The sequence below is a fragment of the Pseudophryne corroboree genome, chromosome 5 (assembly GCF_028390025.1).
Source record: "Pseudophryne corroboree isolate aPseCor3 chromosome 5, aPseCor3.hap2, whole genome shotgun sequence".
In the NCBI taxonomy this organism is placed as follows: Eukaryota; Metazoa; Chordata; class Amphibia; order Anura; family Myobatrachidae; genus Pseudophryne; species Pseudophryne corroboree.
In genome coordinates, this window is record NC_086448.1 from 81882491 (window position 1) to 81896980 (window position 14490).

At 46.4% G+C, this 14490-nt stretch overlaps 1 protein-coding gene across 7 annotated transcripts in view; it reads left to right on the forward strand.

Annotated features, from left to right (window-relative positions):
• Nucleotides 1-13739, forward strand: part of KRIT1 (KRIT1 ankyrin repeat containing) — a 68260-nt gene extending 54521 nt beyond the window's left edge. For all 7 annotated transcript variants that reach the window (XM_063921420.1, XM_063921416.1, XM_063921414.1 and 4 more), the window contains 10 exons: nt 1736-1879; nt 2929-3085; nt 3482-3586; nt 4079-4235; nt 6065-6216; nt 8432-8598; nt 10042-10129; nt 10634-10840; nt 11923-12039; nt 13432-13739. In XM_063921420.1, the coding sequence (XP_063777490.1) occupies nt 1736-1879; nt 2929-3085; nt 3482-3586; nt 4079-4235; nt 6065-6216; nt 8432-8598; nt 10042-10129; nt 10634-10840; nt 11923-12039; nt 13432-13521 (1384 nt within the window). In that variant the 3' untranslated portion in view covers nt 13522-13739. The remainder of the gene's footprint in view (nt 1-1735; nt 1880-2928; nt 3086-3481; nt 3587-4078; nt 4236-6064; nt 6217-8431; nt 8599-10041; nt 10130-10633; nt 10841-11922; nt 12040-13431) is intronic.
• The last annotated feature ends 751 nt before the right edge of the window (nt 13740-14490 follow it).

The window sequence follows — 14490 nt, forward strand, 5'->3', positions numbered from 1 at the left end:
GTGCTGCTGTACATGCAGGTGCCCCCTTCAGGGCTTTGAGCCCGGAGACAGGTGTCTCCATTGCCTCTGGGAGTTACACCCCTGCATGCAGGCTATAACTATACTAAGGTTATAAGTCATGTATAACAAGGGGGATGCAGTTAGGTCGTCGACATTGAGCATGTCCACGTCTGCGGAATGACGGGAAGTAAAATGTTGACATTCTGCATGGACCAGAATGTGAAGTCCTGCAAGGAGTGGCAATATGATTGTATTTGCTGGGATTTGTACAGTACAAGCCGCAGCGTGAATGCACCTCACAAGAACTGCTGTTGGCAGACACTAGATGGTGCAGTTATAACAGGTTAGATGTACATAATAGATCCTGAGGGGTAAATTTACTAAAGCCTCTAAAACAGAGAATTGGTGATGTTGCCCATAGCAACCAATCAGATGCTGTCTGACATTTCTCTGTTGCCTTTTAGGAACTTGTAGACCGCATCTGATTGGTTGCTAGGGCAACATCACCTATTCTCTGTTTTAGAAGCTTTAGTAAATTTACCCTTAAGGGCCCGATTCAGACCTGATCGCTGTTGTGCGAATGTGCACAGTGGGCGATTAGCGAATGACTGCGTATGCACCGCAATGCACAGGCGCGTCGTCAAACAGTAATAGGATGGTGCGAAAATTTTGATCGCACGGCTGGTCGCAAGGTGATTGACAGGTAGCGGATGTTTGGGGGTGGTAACTGGCCGTTTTCAGGGAATGTCAGGAAAAACGCAGGCGTTCCCAAGCGTTTTCAGAGAGGGTGTGTGACGTCCGCTCCGTCCCTGATCAGCCTGTTTGTATCACGCTGTAGGAGTTTGTCCTGGGCTACGCACAGACTGGAAAAATCATTAGATGGTGAGTTGCGAACGGAGTTGCAGCTGTCTGCTGACTGGCGGAATTTTCGCACGGCGGACACATGCATTCGCACACTCGCACGGGGCGGGTTTTCACTCTCCGGCGACTATCTGATCGCAGACCTCTGCAAATTTGCAGCACAGTGATCAGATCTGAATTAGGCGCTAAGTTTGCAATATAACCCTTAAATATTCTGTAACCATATACTACGTAGCGTAACCCTTTCAGCACTGGCTAGTTTGAGTGGGCCGGTCATAGTAAGTCATTGTTCTGTATCTGGCTCAATTCACTGTTTCTCATACTAAAATCTGTTGGGTTTTACCCAAGCGGCATAAATTGCGTTTTGCGCTGTTCCTAGATGACCTTGTTGAGATGATGCAGCAGTGGTTGGGGTTGGTATTAGACAACAGGACTCATACACGTATTCTTCTATGTTTATCCAGGGAATTGTCAGTGCACAGGTCGGACTACAAAACATGGGGCAGATGTAGTAACCTGGAGAAGGCATAAGGAAGTGATAAACCAGTGATATGTGCAAGGTGATAAACACACCAGCCTATCAGCTCCCATATATAAATTAACAGTTAGGAGCTGATTGGCTGGTGCATTATCACCTTGCACATATCACTGGTTTATCACTTCCTTATGCCTTCTCCAGGTTAATACATCTACCCCCATGTTAGAAATGTTGTTGATAAATCAGATGATAAATTTAGCCTTTACCAATTTTAAGATCACTTTTGACATTTTAACTGTAGTGGTCGTAAAATGTACTTTATTTATTTACATTGGTGAATATGGTGATTCCAGTGTTAACTTGTTTTTTTTTTATTAATCTGATTCTGTCCACTAGAGAGCGCCAGTGGGTGGACGACTTCCCCCTGCATCGCAGCGCCTGTGAAGGTGACACCACCCTGCTGAGCAAATTGCTGGATGAGGGATTTTCAGTTAACCAACTAGACAATGACCAGTGGGCACCGATACATTACGCCTGCTGGTAAGTCGTTGGCTTGTTACTCACTTACCTGCTTTGTCATTTACAGTCTTCGGATTAAGGGCAGAAATTTGCTTCCATGTTTGGGTTTGTTGTTGTGCTTTACCGAGAACATTTAATGAACCTTTTTAGCCTCATCACCCACAGAGGACATAATAGTATAGTTATATCAGCTCCACCGTTTATGTAGGTTCATTTCACTGAAAGTGTGTATGTTGTATATGCATTGTGTGCAGTAACAAGAGCAATTCTCTTTTAACTCCACTTCAATTTCTGCAAATTATTATTATTTACAGCTAGAATTTGCCTGCGGTAAGGCAGCTATTGGTTTTCGGGATAGTGTAAGACTCTATGATAGTTGGAAGAGGATGGATATCCTGGCTTATTCACATTATTGGGTCTATTTACTAAGCCGGGGATAGAGATAAAGTAACAGCCAATCAGCTCCTGTCATTTTTCATACAGAGGAAGAGATGTATTAAAGTGGCATTGATCGTCTGCATGAGTGGGGGGAGTAAAAACTCCCCCCTCCAGCGATCCCAGCCTGACCCCACAGTGCACCATCCGAGGGCTGATGCGCTGTCTCACAACCCGGCCGGCTCCAGTGGGCATCACAAGATCTCCCATGTACAGCCAGGGACAGTGCTGTGGTGGGGCAATGACGCCCATCTTACATATAAGGAAGTGGTATCTGCTGAGCAGATACCGCTGAGGCACATAGTGCCTCTTCATACAGCTCGCCCACAGCCTATAACATGGCAGGTAGGAGCTGACACTGGCACTTTATGGCTGTCCTAGGCTTAGTAAACAGATCCCTATGATCAGCCGAGAGCATGGTGTAACTGGCCACAGAGCGAGTCATATAAGGATATGCACTGAACATGTGACACTCATGACAGCCTCCTGATTGGTTGTGTTAAATAATGGGCATGGTCATGGGTATACACCTGTAAATGCAGGATTGCAGAATGGTTACTGACTTTTTATCCTAGTCATTGCAACAGATAGAGATTAGTCGGTGACTAATCTTTATGTTGTGTATTAAACACAAGGTATGGGAAGGTGGAGGCTACCAGCATGCTACTAGAGAAAGGAAAATGTAACCCCAACTTGCTGAATGGACAACTCAGTTCACCGCTTCACTTTGCCGCAGGAGGTGGCCATGTTGAAATCGTCCAGATTCTTCTCGATCACTCGGAGACGGACAGGGTGAGTTCTGCTTCCCAGTTTTATATAAGTATTGTGGTGGCTTCCTCCTTTCTTCCTACCCCCTACATGCACAGTGTCTATTTTCAACTTAAAGTCACACAGTGCCCACTGGAGGACCACTAGAGATAGTGGGAACTGCTGTGGTGCCAGAAGGTCCTTCCTCCCTGGTGGTCCAGCAGAGTGGTGGCTTGCTGCTGCACTTCAGCCCCCGGGATAAAGCCATGAAATGCTTTGGCTACACTCAAAGTCTTGGTATATATATATATATATATATATATATATATATATATATATATATATTTATATAAAATTATAATATAACGTGTATATGCGCATGTGTGGTATTATCAACTTATGTGTAAACATAGTGGTTAAATGTCCATTCCATTTCTCCAGCACATAGCTGATCAGCAAGGACAGTCCCCTCTGGATATCTGTAAAGAGAACAAGCAGGGGAAATGGGAGGAGACTGCGGAGCTGCTGAAGAATTTCAATAAACCAGTAAGATATATCTGCTACTACAGACGTTTATCAGAATCAATCAGCCAAATGCTGAATAGAATGTTCCCTAATACCTTGGCCTGTCTGTGGTCACGTGACTTATCAAATTGTCCCATGATACCATTGGAACTACACTCCATTACTGTCAGCTGAAGCTCCACATACATGTTTAGATTGCATCTTACGTGGTTCTCATACAGGTCTCACAGCTGAGACTGCAGTCATTTGAGCTGCTGTGACGTCACTGTCCCTGTGTATGAATCCACGCAGAGCTTTTGAGTTGCTGTTCCTCCAGACCTGTTCTTGAGACGTGACAGAGAGCTTGGTGGACAAACAGTATTTAATTGTATTATAAATACTCCGTTATTGCATGTCTATTCTGCAGCTCAGTAATACACAGCATTTGATAGCTTCTAATATAACCGTGGATGTTCTGTGCTCTTCAGCATAACCTTGCCCAGTAACCGCTCGCTGCATCTTTCTGTGCATTAGTATGAGAAGGTGCGGATATACCGGATGGACGGCTCGTACCGCTCGGTGGAGTTGAAGCATGGTAATAACACAACGGTGCAGCAGATTATGGAGGGGATGCGCCTGTCTCAGGAGACTCAGCAGTTCTTCGCCATCTGGATTTGTTCAGAGAATATCAGTAAGGAAAGGTGTACAGTCTGTAGAAACCGCACCCTCAAATCTTTCCATCCAGACCTCTTACTTCTGCCCTTATCGCAATGTTGTGACAAATAACAAGGCAAAATAATGTAATAGGTCCGGGCACTTAACCTGGGAGCTAACACCCAGCGGTAAGTTCCGTGGCTAATTGTATTCCCTCCATACTGTTCTACAAACGTACCCTCTTGTGACTCTTCCCCGAGCTGCTCTGTATCACTTTCATTAAATACCTTGCTTAAAGCTGGCCATACACCTAAAGATTTATTGTCAGATCTGGCTGGTTGGAATGAAAACCTGGTAATGGATGAGAGCAAATGACAATTGACCATTTGCTCCCAAACACTGGAAAACAGACAAAAATGGTCAATCAGACAAATTGCTTAAATCTGTTTGATTTAACAAATTTGTCTTAAAGGGATCGGTATGGGATGCCAGCGTACAGGCTGTCGGCTGTCACTATACTGAAAGCGGCATCCCATCCGCCAGAATGCCAACAGCAGGGCGGGCGCATCGAGGCCACAGGTTCTGTTCTCTCTCTGTGGGTGTCATAGACACCCACAGAGAGAGAATCACCTACCACGCTGGTATTCTGGCGGCGGCATTGTACCCATTAGGATTTTAGCGACGGTTTGGCAACCGCCTAGATCCCGACGGGCGGTATGTTAAATGCATACCGTCTGAACGGCCATTTTTGTCAGTCTTACGGCATTGAGGAGCAAATGGTCAATTGTCATTTGCTCGTATATAGTACCAGATTTTTGTTCGAACCAGCCAGATCTGACAATAATTCTTTAGGTGTATGGTCAGCTTTAGTCCCATGGCGTCTTGTACGATCTACTCCTAATACCTCTTTTACATTGCGTTCCCAGGTCCGGCTCGGGTCACTGAACATGGGTTTCAAACCGTGTCACAGCAGCTTGAAACCCGGTTCACACCGCTGGGTGGACCTGGCATATTGCCGAGGCATCTCTCTGCGGGTGTTTGGAGATGACATCATCTCCAAGCACCTGGTATATGGCTCTCCCTATACAGTGACGTGACTCGGGTTAACCCGGCTTTTTGCAGCGGTGTGAAAGCTGTATATAGGTCGTAGCTTGAGAACCACTTATCTACTATAGTTTAACCCATTTCCACCTACAAATGCTAATTCTCTACTTTCTTCCTTTCACTACTTGTCTTACAATTGTGAGCGCACACTTGATTTGGAATAAACGGGACGGAATCATCTTACAAAGTAATGGGGTAATGTTAGAATGTATTTCTTTTCCCAGGATTCTTTCCTCTTATTCTTCCATTCCCCCCGTTATTGTTATAAGAGATTTCTGATTAAAATGTGACTCTAGATGTACAGGACAGATCTATTTGCCCACAAAGTCTTTAGAGATGGGTCAATCAGCGTTTTGTAATGCTTGTACATTTACATGACAGCATTTTATGGGTTAGAAATTATGTTTTTAGTAGTAACTGAGCACTTTATATAACAAATGGGAAAATGATCTAATTTAGCCCTATATACATGTATATCTATTGTATTTTTGATATCATGGAGAATGGAGTGATCCACCACCAGATCCGCGGTTTCCGTGAAATCACTGCAAAGTATGCAGCGCTCACTGCAAATGTATCGATAAAGCTGATTGAACAGATTAAACGTTGTCTAGGGGTTCCTTAGTGTAAATGTGTGCAAGCTACAGATATGTAACATCCATAAGACACTGGCGGTCTGTCTTATAGGGCTACTGTTTGTCCCGCTGCTGTTAGTCAGGGTTTACAAACTCTTTCATGTCTTATTATCTTATTTCTTTTTAGATCTGCAGCTGAAGCCTTTTCACAAACCCTTGCAGCACATCAGAGACTGGGCCGATATCGTGAATGAACTCACCAACCTGGATCCCCAGCGAGAGGCCCCGCAGCTGTTTCTCAGAAGAGATGTCAAGTTACCTCTGGATATTGAGCAAAAGGTGACAATACAGCGTCTATGCCTTCTCATGTCCAGGGGGCACCACAGCCTCCTGTAACTGGCAGACCGTAGCTTGTGATTCCATGCTCTCATGTCCGGGGGCACCGCAGCCTCCTGTAACTGGCAGACCGTAGCTTTTGATTCCATGCTCTCATCTCCAGGGGGCACCACAGCCTCCTGTAACTGGCAGACCGTAGCTTGTGATTCCATGCTCTCATGTCCGGGGGCACCGTAGCCTCCTGTAACTGGCAGACCGTAGCATGTGATCCATGCTCTTATCTCCAGGGGGCACCGCAGCCCACTGTAACTGGCAGACCGTAGCTTGTGATTCCATGCTCTCATCTCTAGGGGGCACCGCAGCCTCCTGTAACTGGCAGACCGTAGCATGTGATCCATGCTCTTATCTCCAGGGGGCACCGCAGTCTCCTGTAACTGGCAAACCGTAGCTTGTGATTCCATGCTGTCATCTCTAGGGGGCACCGCAGCCTCCTGTAACTGGCAGACCGTAGCTTGTGATTCCATGCTCTCATCTCCAGGGGGCACCGCAGCCTCCTGTAACTATAACTGGCAGACCATAGCTTGTGATTCCATGCGCTCATCTCCAGGGGGCACCGCAGCCTCCTGTAACTGGCAGACCGTAGCTTGTGATTCCATGCTCTCATCTCCAGGGGGCACCGCAGCCGCCTGTAACTGGCAGACCGTAGCTTGTGATTCCATGCTCTCATCTCCAGGGGGCACCGCAGCCTCCTGTAACTGGCAGACTGTAGCTTGTGATTCCATGCTCTCATCTCCAGGGGGCACCGCAGCCTCCTGTAACTGGCAGACTGTAGCTTGTGATTCCATGCTCTCATCTCCAGGGGGCACCGCAGCCTCCTGTAAATGGCAGACCATAGCTTGCGATTCCATGCTCTCATCTCCAGGGGGCAATGCAGCCGCCTGTAACTGGCAGACCGTAGCTTGTGATTCCATGCTCTCATCTCCAGGGGGCACCGCAGCCTCCTGTAACTGACAGACTGTAGCTTGTGATTCCATGCTCTCATCTCCAGAGGGCACCGCAGCCTCCTGTAAATGGCAGACCATAGCTTGTGATTCCATGCTCTCATCTCCAGGGGGCACCGCAGCCTCCTGTAAATGGCAGACCATAGCTTGCGATTCCATGCTCTCATCTCCAGGGGGCAATGCAGCCGCCTGTAACTGGCAGACCGTAGCTTGTGATTCCATGCTCTCATCTCCAGGGGGCACCGCAGCCTCCTGTAACTGGCAGACTGTAGCTTGTGATTCCATGCTCTCATCTCCAGCGGGCACCGCAGTCTCCTGTAACTGGCAGACCGTAGCTTGTGATTCCATGCTCTCATCTCCAGCGGGCACCGCAGCCGCCTGTAACTGGCAGACCGTAGCTTGTGATTCCATGCTTGGGCTGAGGTGTAATTATGGAGTCTCTGTCGCTGAGCTCAGTGGAGCAGGGCAGAGCTAGAAAAGAGTGATTGGAAGGGAATGAAGTTACATTAAGGGTCTGATTTGCGTCTCTTCTGGATGAGAAAATAATGTGTATGTGCCGAGTGACTGGGTGAGAAGCAGAGATCAGTCTCTGTATCAGTTACTACATGTCTTAGTGTAGCATTGACTGGTATAGAGAGAATAACACACAGCTACACGTCTTGTATAATACAGTATGTAACGAGGAGCCTCCAGTGTGTTTAATGTGGTAACAATTACACTCACGGTGCTTATTCTAAGACATTGTTTTGCAGAATTATATTATTATTATTATAGTAATAATCTTTCATGTATAAGGCACCACAAAGTGTCCTCAGCGCCGCACAAAGGGGTTAAACACAAGAGAATTACAGATAAGTACCATACAGAACAGAACCATAGCACGAGTAGATGTGTAAGTACCAATCAGCATATAAAGCATCAAAATGACATAAATAGCAATAGGCAGAATAAAAATGAATGGCTGTGATCTCAGCGGAATCCCATGGCAGACAGATTATAACTTAGTGTATCCTCCATGGTGATCGGTGCCATCCGCTGTCCTCCCATTATGAGATTGCAGGCGAGAAATATATACATATATAATGTAGGAGAATCTCGGCCATTGCAGCCATTAAGCAGTGACCTATCACAGGGTGTTTCCATTCCGTTACCAGCGATCTGCATACAGTACAGCCCCTGTTCTCTGTCTTACATTGAGTGGGTATTGTCTTTCATAGATTGAAGATCCTTTGTCCATACTGATCCTCTTTGACGAAGCCCGATTCAACCTCCTGAAGGGCTTCTATCCAGCACCAGACGTGAAGCTGATCACCCTGGCCAGCCTGCTCCTGCAGATTGTGTACGGGAACTACGAGAGCAAGAAGCACAAGCAGGGATTCCTGAAGTGAGTGCTAAGTGCTGTGTGCGGCCCTTATGGACAGACAGATGTGTCCTCGTACAGTGTTGCTCAGTAGCCCCTCACAGAACGCCAACTCCCAGGTGCCCCTGTGGCACAAAGTGTTCTATCTCATAAATGAGTGGGAGCGACAAAACTACATTACTAGGGTACACTGATCAATGTGATTTGCGACATTTCTACATCTGTGTGCGACTGAGTCTGACTCTGTAAGAAGGGCTCCGATGCTGCGGACGTGGATTTTTGTTGTGCCATGTTCCGTTGTGCTTCATCTGCTACTTTGTTCCTGTGCGGTTAAAGTTGCAGCCCGGTGTCTCTGGTACACTGTCAGTGGTGTGTCACTGCATCTGGGATGCAAAATTTATAGCGAAGTGTGGTGGGTTGCATCTCAGTGGCGCCGGGCTTCTTGCGCCGTAGGGCGTATAAACGCTAGGAGTGTAAGGACACGTCTGTATACATTAATAGCCCGGACAGTGGCAGCTGCCGATGTGACCTCTCTCCTATTTCTGCCCTTTCTTTTTAAAGGGACTTTATAATGAATCATAAATGACCTATTATAAGAACAGTAGAATGGTTTCCTAACATGGTACACAATAGCTGTGACCTACACATAGAGCAGTACGCTTTCTCTTATATCCTACCAGTTACACTGCTGAGAGCAGATGTATGGTTAGTAGCTATAGGTTACTGCAGTTGGTATATCACCCTTATTACATGGCCTGTAGAGTCCGTCTAGTAGAATAAAACAAGGGGTACTCCCAAGTCTGCGGAAGCTTTGGTAAGAAGTTACTACTTGGTATAGCTTTGTAGTTCAGCTGGGACAGCACTACATTGCAGGAAGTGAAACCCACCGCCCAACTAGTACAATCACAGGGTGCCCTCGCCCTGCCATCAGTGCTGTCAGTGAGAGACCTACACCCCTTTTCCAGTAGAGTAGCACGGGTCGCAGCCGTGTCGCCTGACACGGCTGCGACCCATGCTACAGCTCCCTGCAGACAGCGCTCACCAACCCAGCAATTGCCAGGTTGGTGACGCGCTAGTGACGCGGCAGGGGCAGCACTGGGAGATCACATGATCTCCCAGCGCCGCCCTCCCTATGCACTGTGAATGGGAGCCGTGTCGCCACGACACGGCTCCCGTTCACACTAGACAGCTAGCCAGGTTGAACACGCGTTCAACCCGGCTAGCTACCAGGGTAGGATTCCCGGATCACTTGATCCGGGAATTGGGGGACCCGTTTCCACTAGGGAAAAACATGGGTAAATGCGCGCCCCCGCACATTTACCCGTGTTTTAAGGAGCTAGTGGAAAAGGGGTATTATACATCACACACACACCCAACCCTGCCTCTGTCCCACTGAGTCACATCAAGGACACTACGCCTGCAGAACACTGCCACCTATTGGTTATAATCTGTGTTTCCATTATCCAGTGAAGAAAACTTAAAGTCCATTGTACCGAGCACCAAGGTGAAGAGTAAGGCGCCTCACTGGACAAACCGGATTCTCCATGAGTACAAGGTGAGGCATATGTAAGGAGCTCCGTTGTGTAGGTGTAACCAGTATGCAAGATAATGCAGCCTTATCAGTCACTGATCTCTCTGGCCATTCATGACCTTTATGAGACAATAGCTTCTACTGAACGGATAGGCTGCGCAGTGTAAGGACAGCTCCAGTAAGTGTGCTGATTGCGGCTCATCTATGTATATGGAAATCTGAGAGACCAAAGGTTTTAAGCTTCACCAACAACTCATGTTCTGAGGACATTGTTCCGGGAATATATTATTTATTTACCCAACAGTAATGCGCTAACCGGTGAAGAGAGACACTCCATACCGGGGCTTGTAGTTTCACAACAGCTGGAGAGCCACAGGATGTCCACGTTTGCTCTTGTCAGTATTGTGTTTTGTCTCTCAGCAAATGTATTACCGCCCCCTTGTGGCACATCATTATACTGCATGGTACATTGTATAAGCACATGAATCTGACTATTTCATGTGTTCTGTGTTTGACTGCTCCCTCTAGAGTCTGAGTACGAGTGAAGGGGTGAGCAAGGAGATGCACAACTTGCAGCGCATGTTTCTCCAGAACTGCTGGGACATTCCCACCTACGGTGCAGCGTTCTTCACAGGCCAGATCTTCACCAAGGCCAGTTCCAGCAATCACAAGGTCATTCGGGTGTATGTGGGTGTCAACATCAAAGGCCTGCACCTCCTCAACCTGGAAACCAAGGTAAATGGAGGCTGGGAGCAGAATGACCAAGCTGTCAGGACTCCATGTTATCCCTTTAAGTCTACACATCTTATTACATCACATGTATATGATGGGGGGCAGTGAGAAGATATTAGAAGCTGCCAGGGATTTAGTGATTTCCAGTCTGCAGATGTGGGTGTAATATTAATAGGCTATGACCTTTCAGCTATTATGAAACTACAAATCCCAGCATGCTCTGGCTGTGATATACTGAGACTTGTAATACCACAGTTGCATTAAAGCCCTATTTTTTCTTTTTACAAGAAGCGCTGAGAAACTGATACCCGGTCCCTACATTGATAATGTCACTACTCCATAAGTTCTAAATGAAGACCTTCTGATCGATATATAACCTTATAATCTACAGTAGATTACCATGCCATTGTCAACTGAGCTAATTAGTATGCTCATTGTGGATCTCTTATATCATATACAGTGTGGTGCTTTGAAATCAGAAGTACTTTGGTAATCTGTGACCCTCTTACCCGGTGTGGGAGAATGATACTGCTGTATCCATTATAATGACCCGCCACTGTTCCAGGTCTGTACGGTCAGCTTGTTTCCCATTGGCTGCATGCCTTCAACGGGGAGCGCCTGTCTTCTCCAAGTCCTGGTGTAGGCTTATTACAAGACCAAAAGATGCGTGGACAGAGATATAGAGCTACAGTGATAAAACCCCACTCTACACTTATTCATTATTGGAAATCATGTGCAGATAAGCAGATTTGCTGCAAGAGCACCCGCCATTTACTGTACATGGCCAACCTGTGGGGCGATCTGCACCCACTTGGCATTCGGCACGTGTAACATGCTAAGTGCGGTCTCTGCACTAGTCCAGCAGTGGACACTGAACTGTCTCACGGACTTGTCACGTAATTGGTGCTAGTAGAAATATCTGCAGCTATTGTGGAGCTGCTCATTGCACTTTGTTACTGACCCTCTCCCTAACGTTGTCACTGTGTCAGCATAGCTTTGGACTAGTACTTTTGCTTGTATATAGATATAGAAGAGAAGGAACCGATCGTGCAGTCTCACAAACTGTCCCTTTACTGTCATTTCAGGCTTTGTTGATTAGTTTTAAGTTTGGCTGCTTTAAGTGGCAGTTAGGAGACGGAGATACCTGCTTCCAGATCCACAGCATGGAGAACAAAATGAGTTTCATTGTTCACACCAAACAGGTATGTTGTATGCAGGGCCGTTTGTAGGGCCAAGCGAGCAGTGGAATCGCAATGGGGCGCTGTGGCCGGGTGTGGTATGGAAGGTAGATAGTAACTAGGTCAACAGTGTCTAGATCGACCACTATTGGTCGACAGTAACTAGGTCGACAGGGTCTTTGGGTCGACATGGTCTAGGTCGACAGGTCAAAAGGTCGACATGAGTTTTTTATGTTTTTTGGGTGTCGTTTTCTTCGTAGAGTGACCGGGAACCCCAATTAGTGCACCGTGTCCCCTCGCATGGCTCGCTTCACTCGCCATGCTTAGGGCAAGGTGCCTCGCTCTGCTCGGCACAGATTACCGTTCCAATCGTAGTCCACATGGATCGTTAAGTATGAAAAGGTTAAAAAAAAATTGTGAAAAACTCATGTCAACCTTTTGACCTGTCGACCTAGAGACCCTGTCAACCTAGAAACCCTGTCGACCTAATTACTGTCGACCTAGAGACCAGATCCCCTGTGGCCAGAGTCTGCAGCAGTATACCAACCACATGTAATACTACTGAAAATGCTCCACCCAAAATGGCCACCGCCGTAGAGGAGACAAATGCTAGAGGTCCTACTGGACCTCTAGCATCTGTCAGGGAAAGGACAGATGCTAGAGGACCAGTAGGACCTCCTAGTAATTAACAGGGAAAGGCGCAAACAGCAGTACCCGGAAATGCCGGGACTGCCGAGTGCTGCTGACACACCGAGGGAGACGCTGCACTGATTCCACTGACTGCGGGCACCAAATAGGATGCGGCATGCAGAAACATACTGAGGGGCATAATCTGCTGTCCCGGCCATTACTGTGAGGGGCATAATCTGGTGTCCTGGGCATTACTGTGTGGGACATAATGTGGGCATTACTGTGTGGGACATAATCTGGTGTTCTGGGCATTACTGTGTGGGACATAATCTGGTGTCCTGGGCATTACTGTGTGGGACATAATGTGGTTTCCTGGGCATTACTTTGTGGGGGACATAATATGGTGCATGTGGCATTACTATGTATGACAGAAATTGGTGTCAGAGGCATAACTGTGTGGGGTATAATATGGTGTCGGGCATAATATTGTGCAAGGGGCATTACTGTGCCTGGCATAATATGGTGTAAGAGGCCCTTAATGTTATACATGGCATTACGGTGTGTGGCATAAGGTAATATTTACTTGCAAGGCCATGCCCCTTTACGCAAATATTTTGTGTTTAGAATGTCTGGACGGGGTGGGCGGGCGTCTCACATTTTTTCTGTTCGCACTGGGAGCCATCTTGTCTACAAACGTCTCTGGTTGTACGCACTCATTTTTAACTGATGGTAACACCTATTATGGCTCATTTATTGTTATTTTCTTTTTCTTTGTCCTGATAACAGGCCGGCCTGGTGGTAAAGCTTCTGATGAAACTGAGCGGCCAGTTTATACCTGTTGATAAGAACGTGACAGAGCGATATGGCTATGGGTAGCTGGCGCGAGACGGATCTCATTCTCATGCTTCATGCGCACCCGATGCTCACTGTGTGCCCACAAAACAATGGATTCCATCTATAAATAAAAACACTCAGCTGCTTCATATTTTACTGTTACTTGTCACTGAAAGTCACGTTCTGCATTTCGTATTAGACATGTTGTACAGTCACTGTATTTATTTTATGGGGAAAAATAAAATGACGTCTCTAAATGATGTGGTGTGTTTTTTCTTTTTGTATTAGTTAATCATCGTTCATTGTCTTTCCTTCATCACTGATTGTGTAGATGATCTATAATATTTTCACATTGAAGAAATTGATGCTACAGTTATCTCCAGAATATGTATAAGGTGGATCACAGATCGCGACCCGCCATCACTGCGGCAAACTTCCATTCTGTACACATCACCTGTTGGTACCTGTAGGTGGTACCGCAGTGTCTACATTAGGCAGAATAATGAATTATGTAATAAAAGGATTACACAGTTTAATACATTTTTTTTTTTTCTTTCTACATATCCAATCAATGATTAAAAATAGCCGTTTTCCGTTTTTAAAATTATTGTTAACAGTACAAAATTGGTAAAGTGGCCACATACAGCTTTCATAGACCAAACTCTTTTAAATCGTGTCATCATACATCTAGCCTCAATACGCAACGCAAGATGCCTGGTGCGAGTGAGCTGCCAGGTCCTGTGCCACTCTGCAGCTTATTTCCATGCCAAGTTCCATGGTCTGCATATACAGACTGTGTCGCACACAGATATACAAGTGTTGCATGTCACATTAATCAGCGCAGTCTCCTGGTGTGTCCTAGTCGCATCACATTGACAGTAACATGCAGTTATAGCAAAAAAGACACTTGGCGAGACTGCAGCAATGATGTGTGAAGACTCATCTGTATATAGACCTAGGATCCCCTGATCCAATTAAAAAAAACATACAGGATTCAAGGAGTTCTTATAG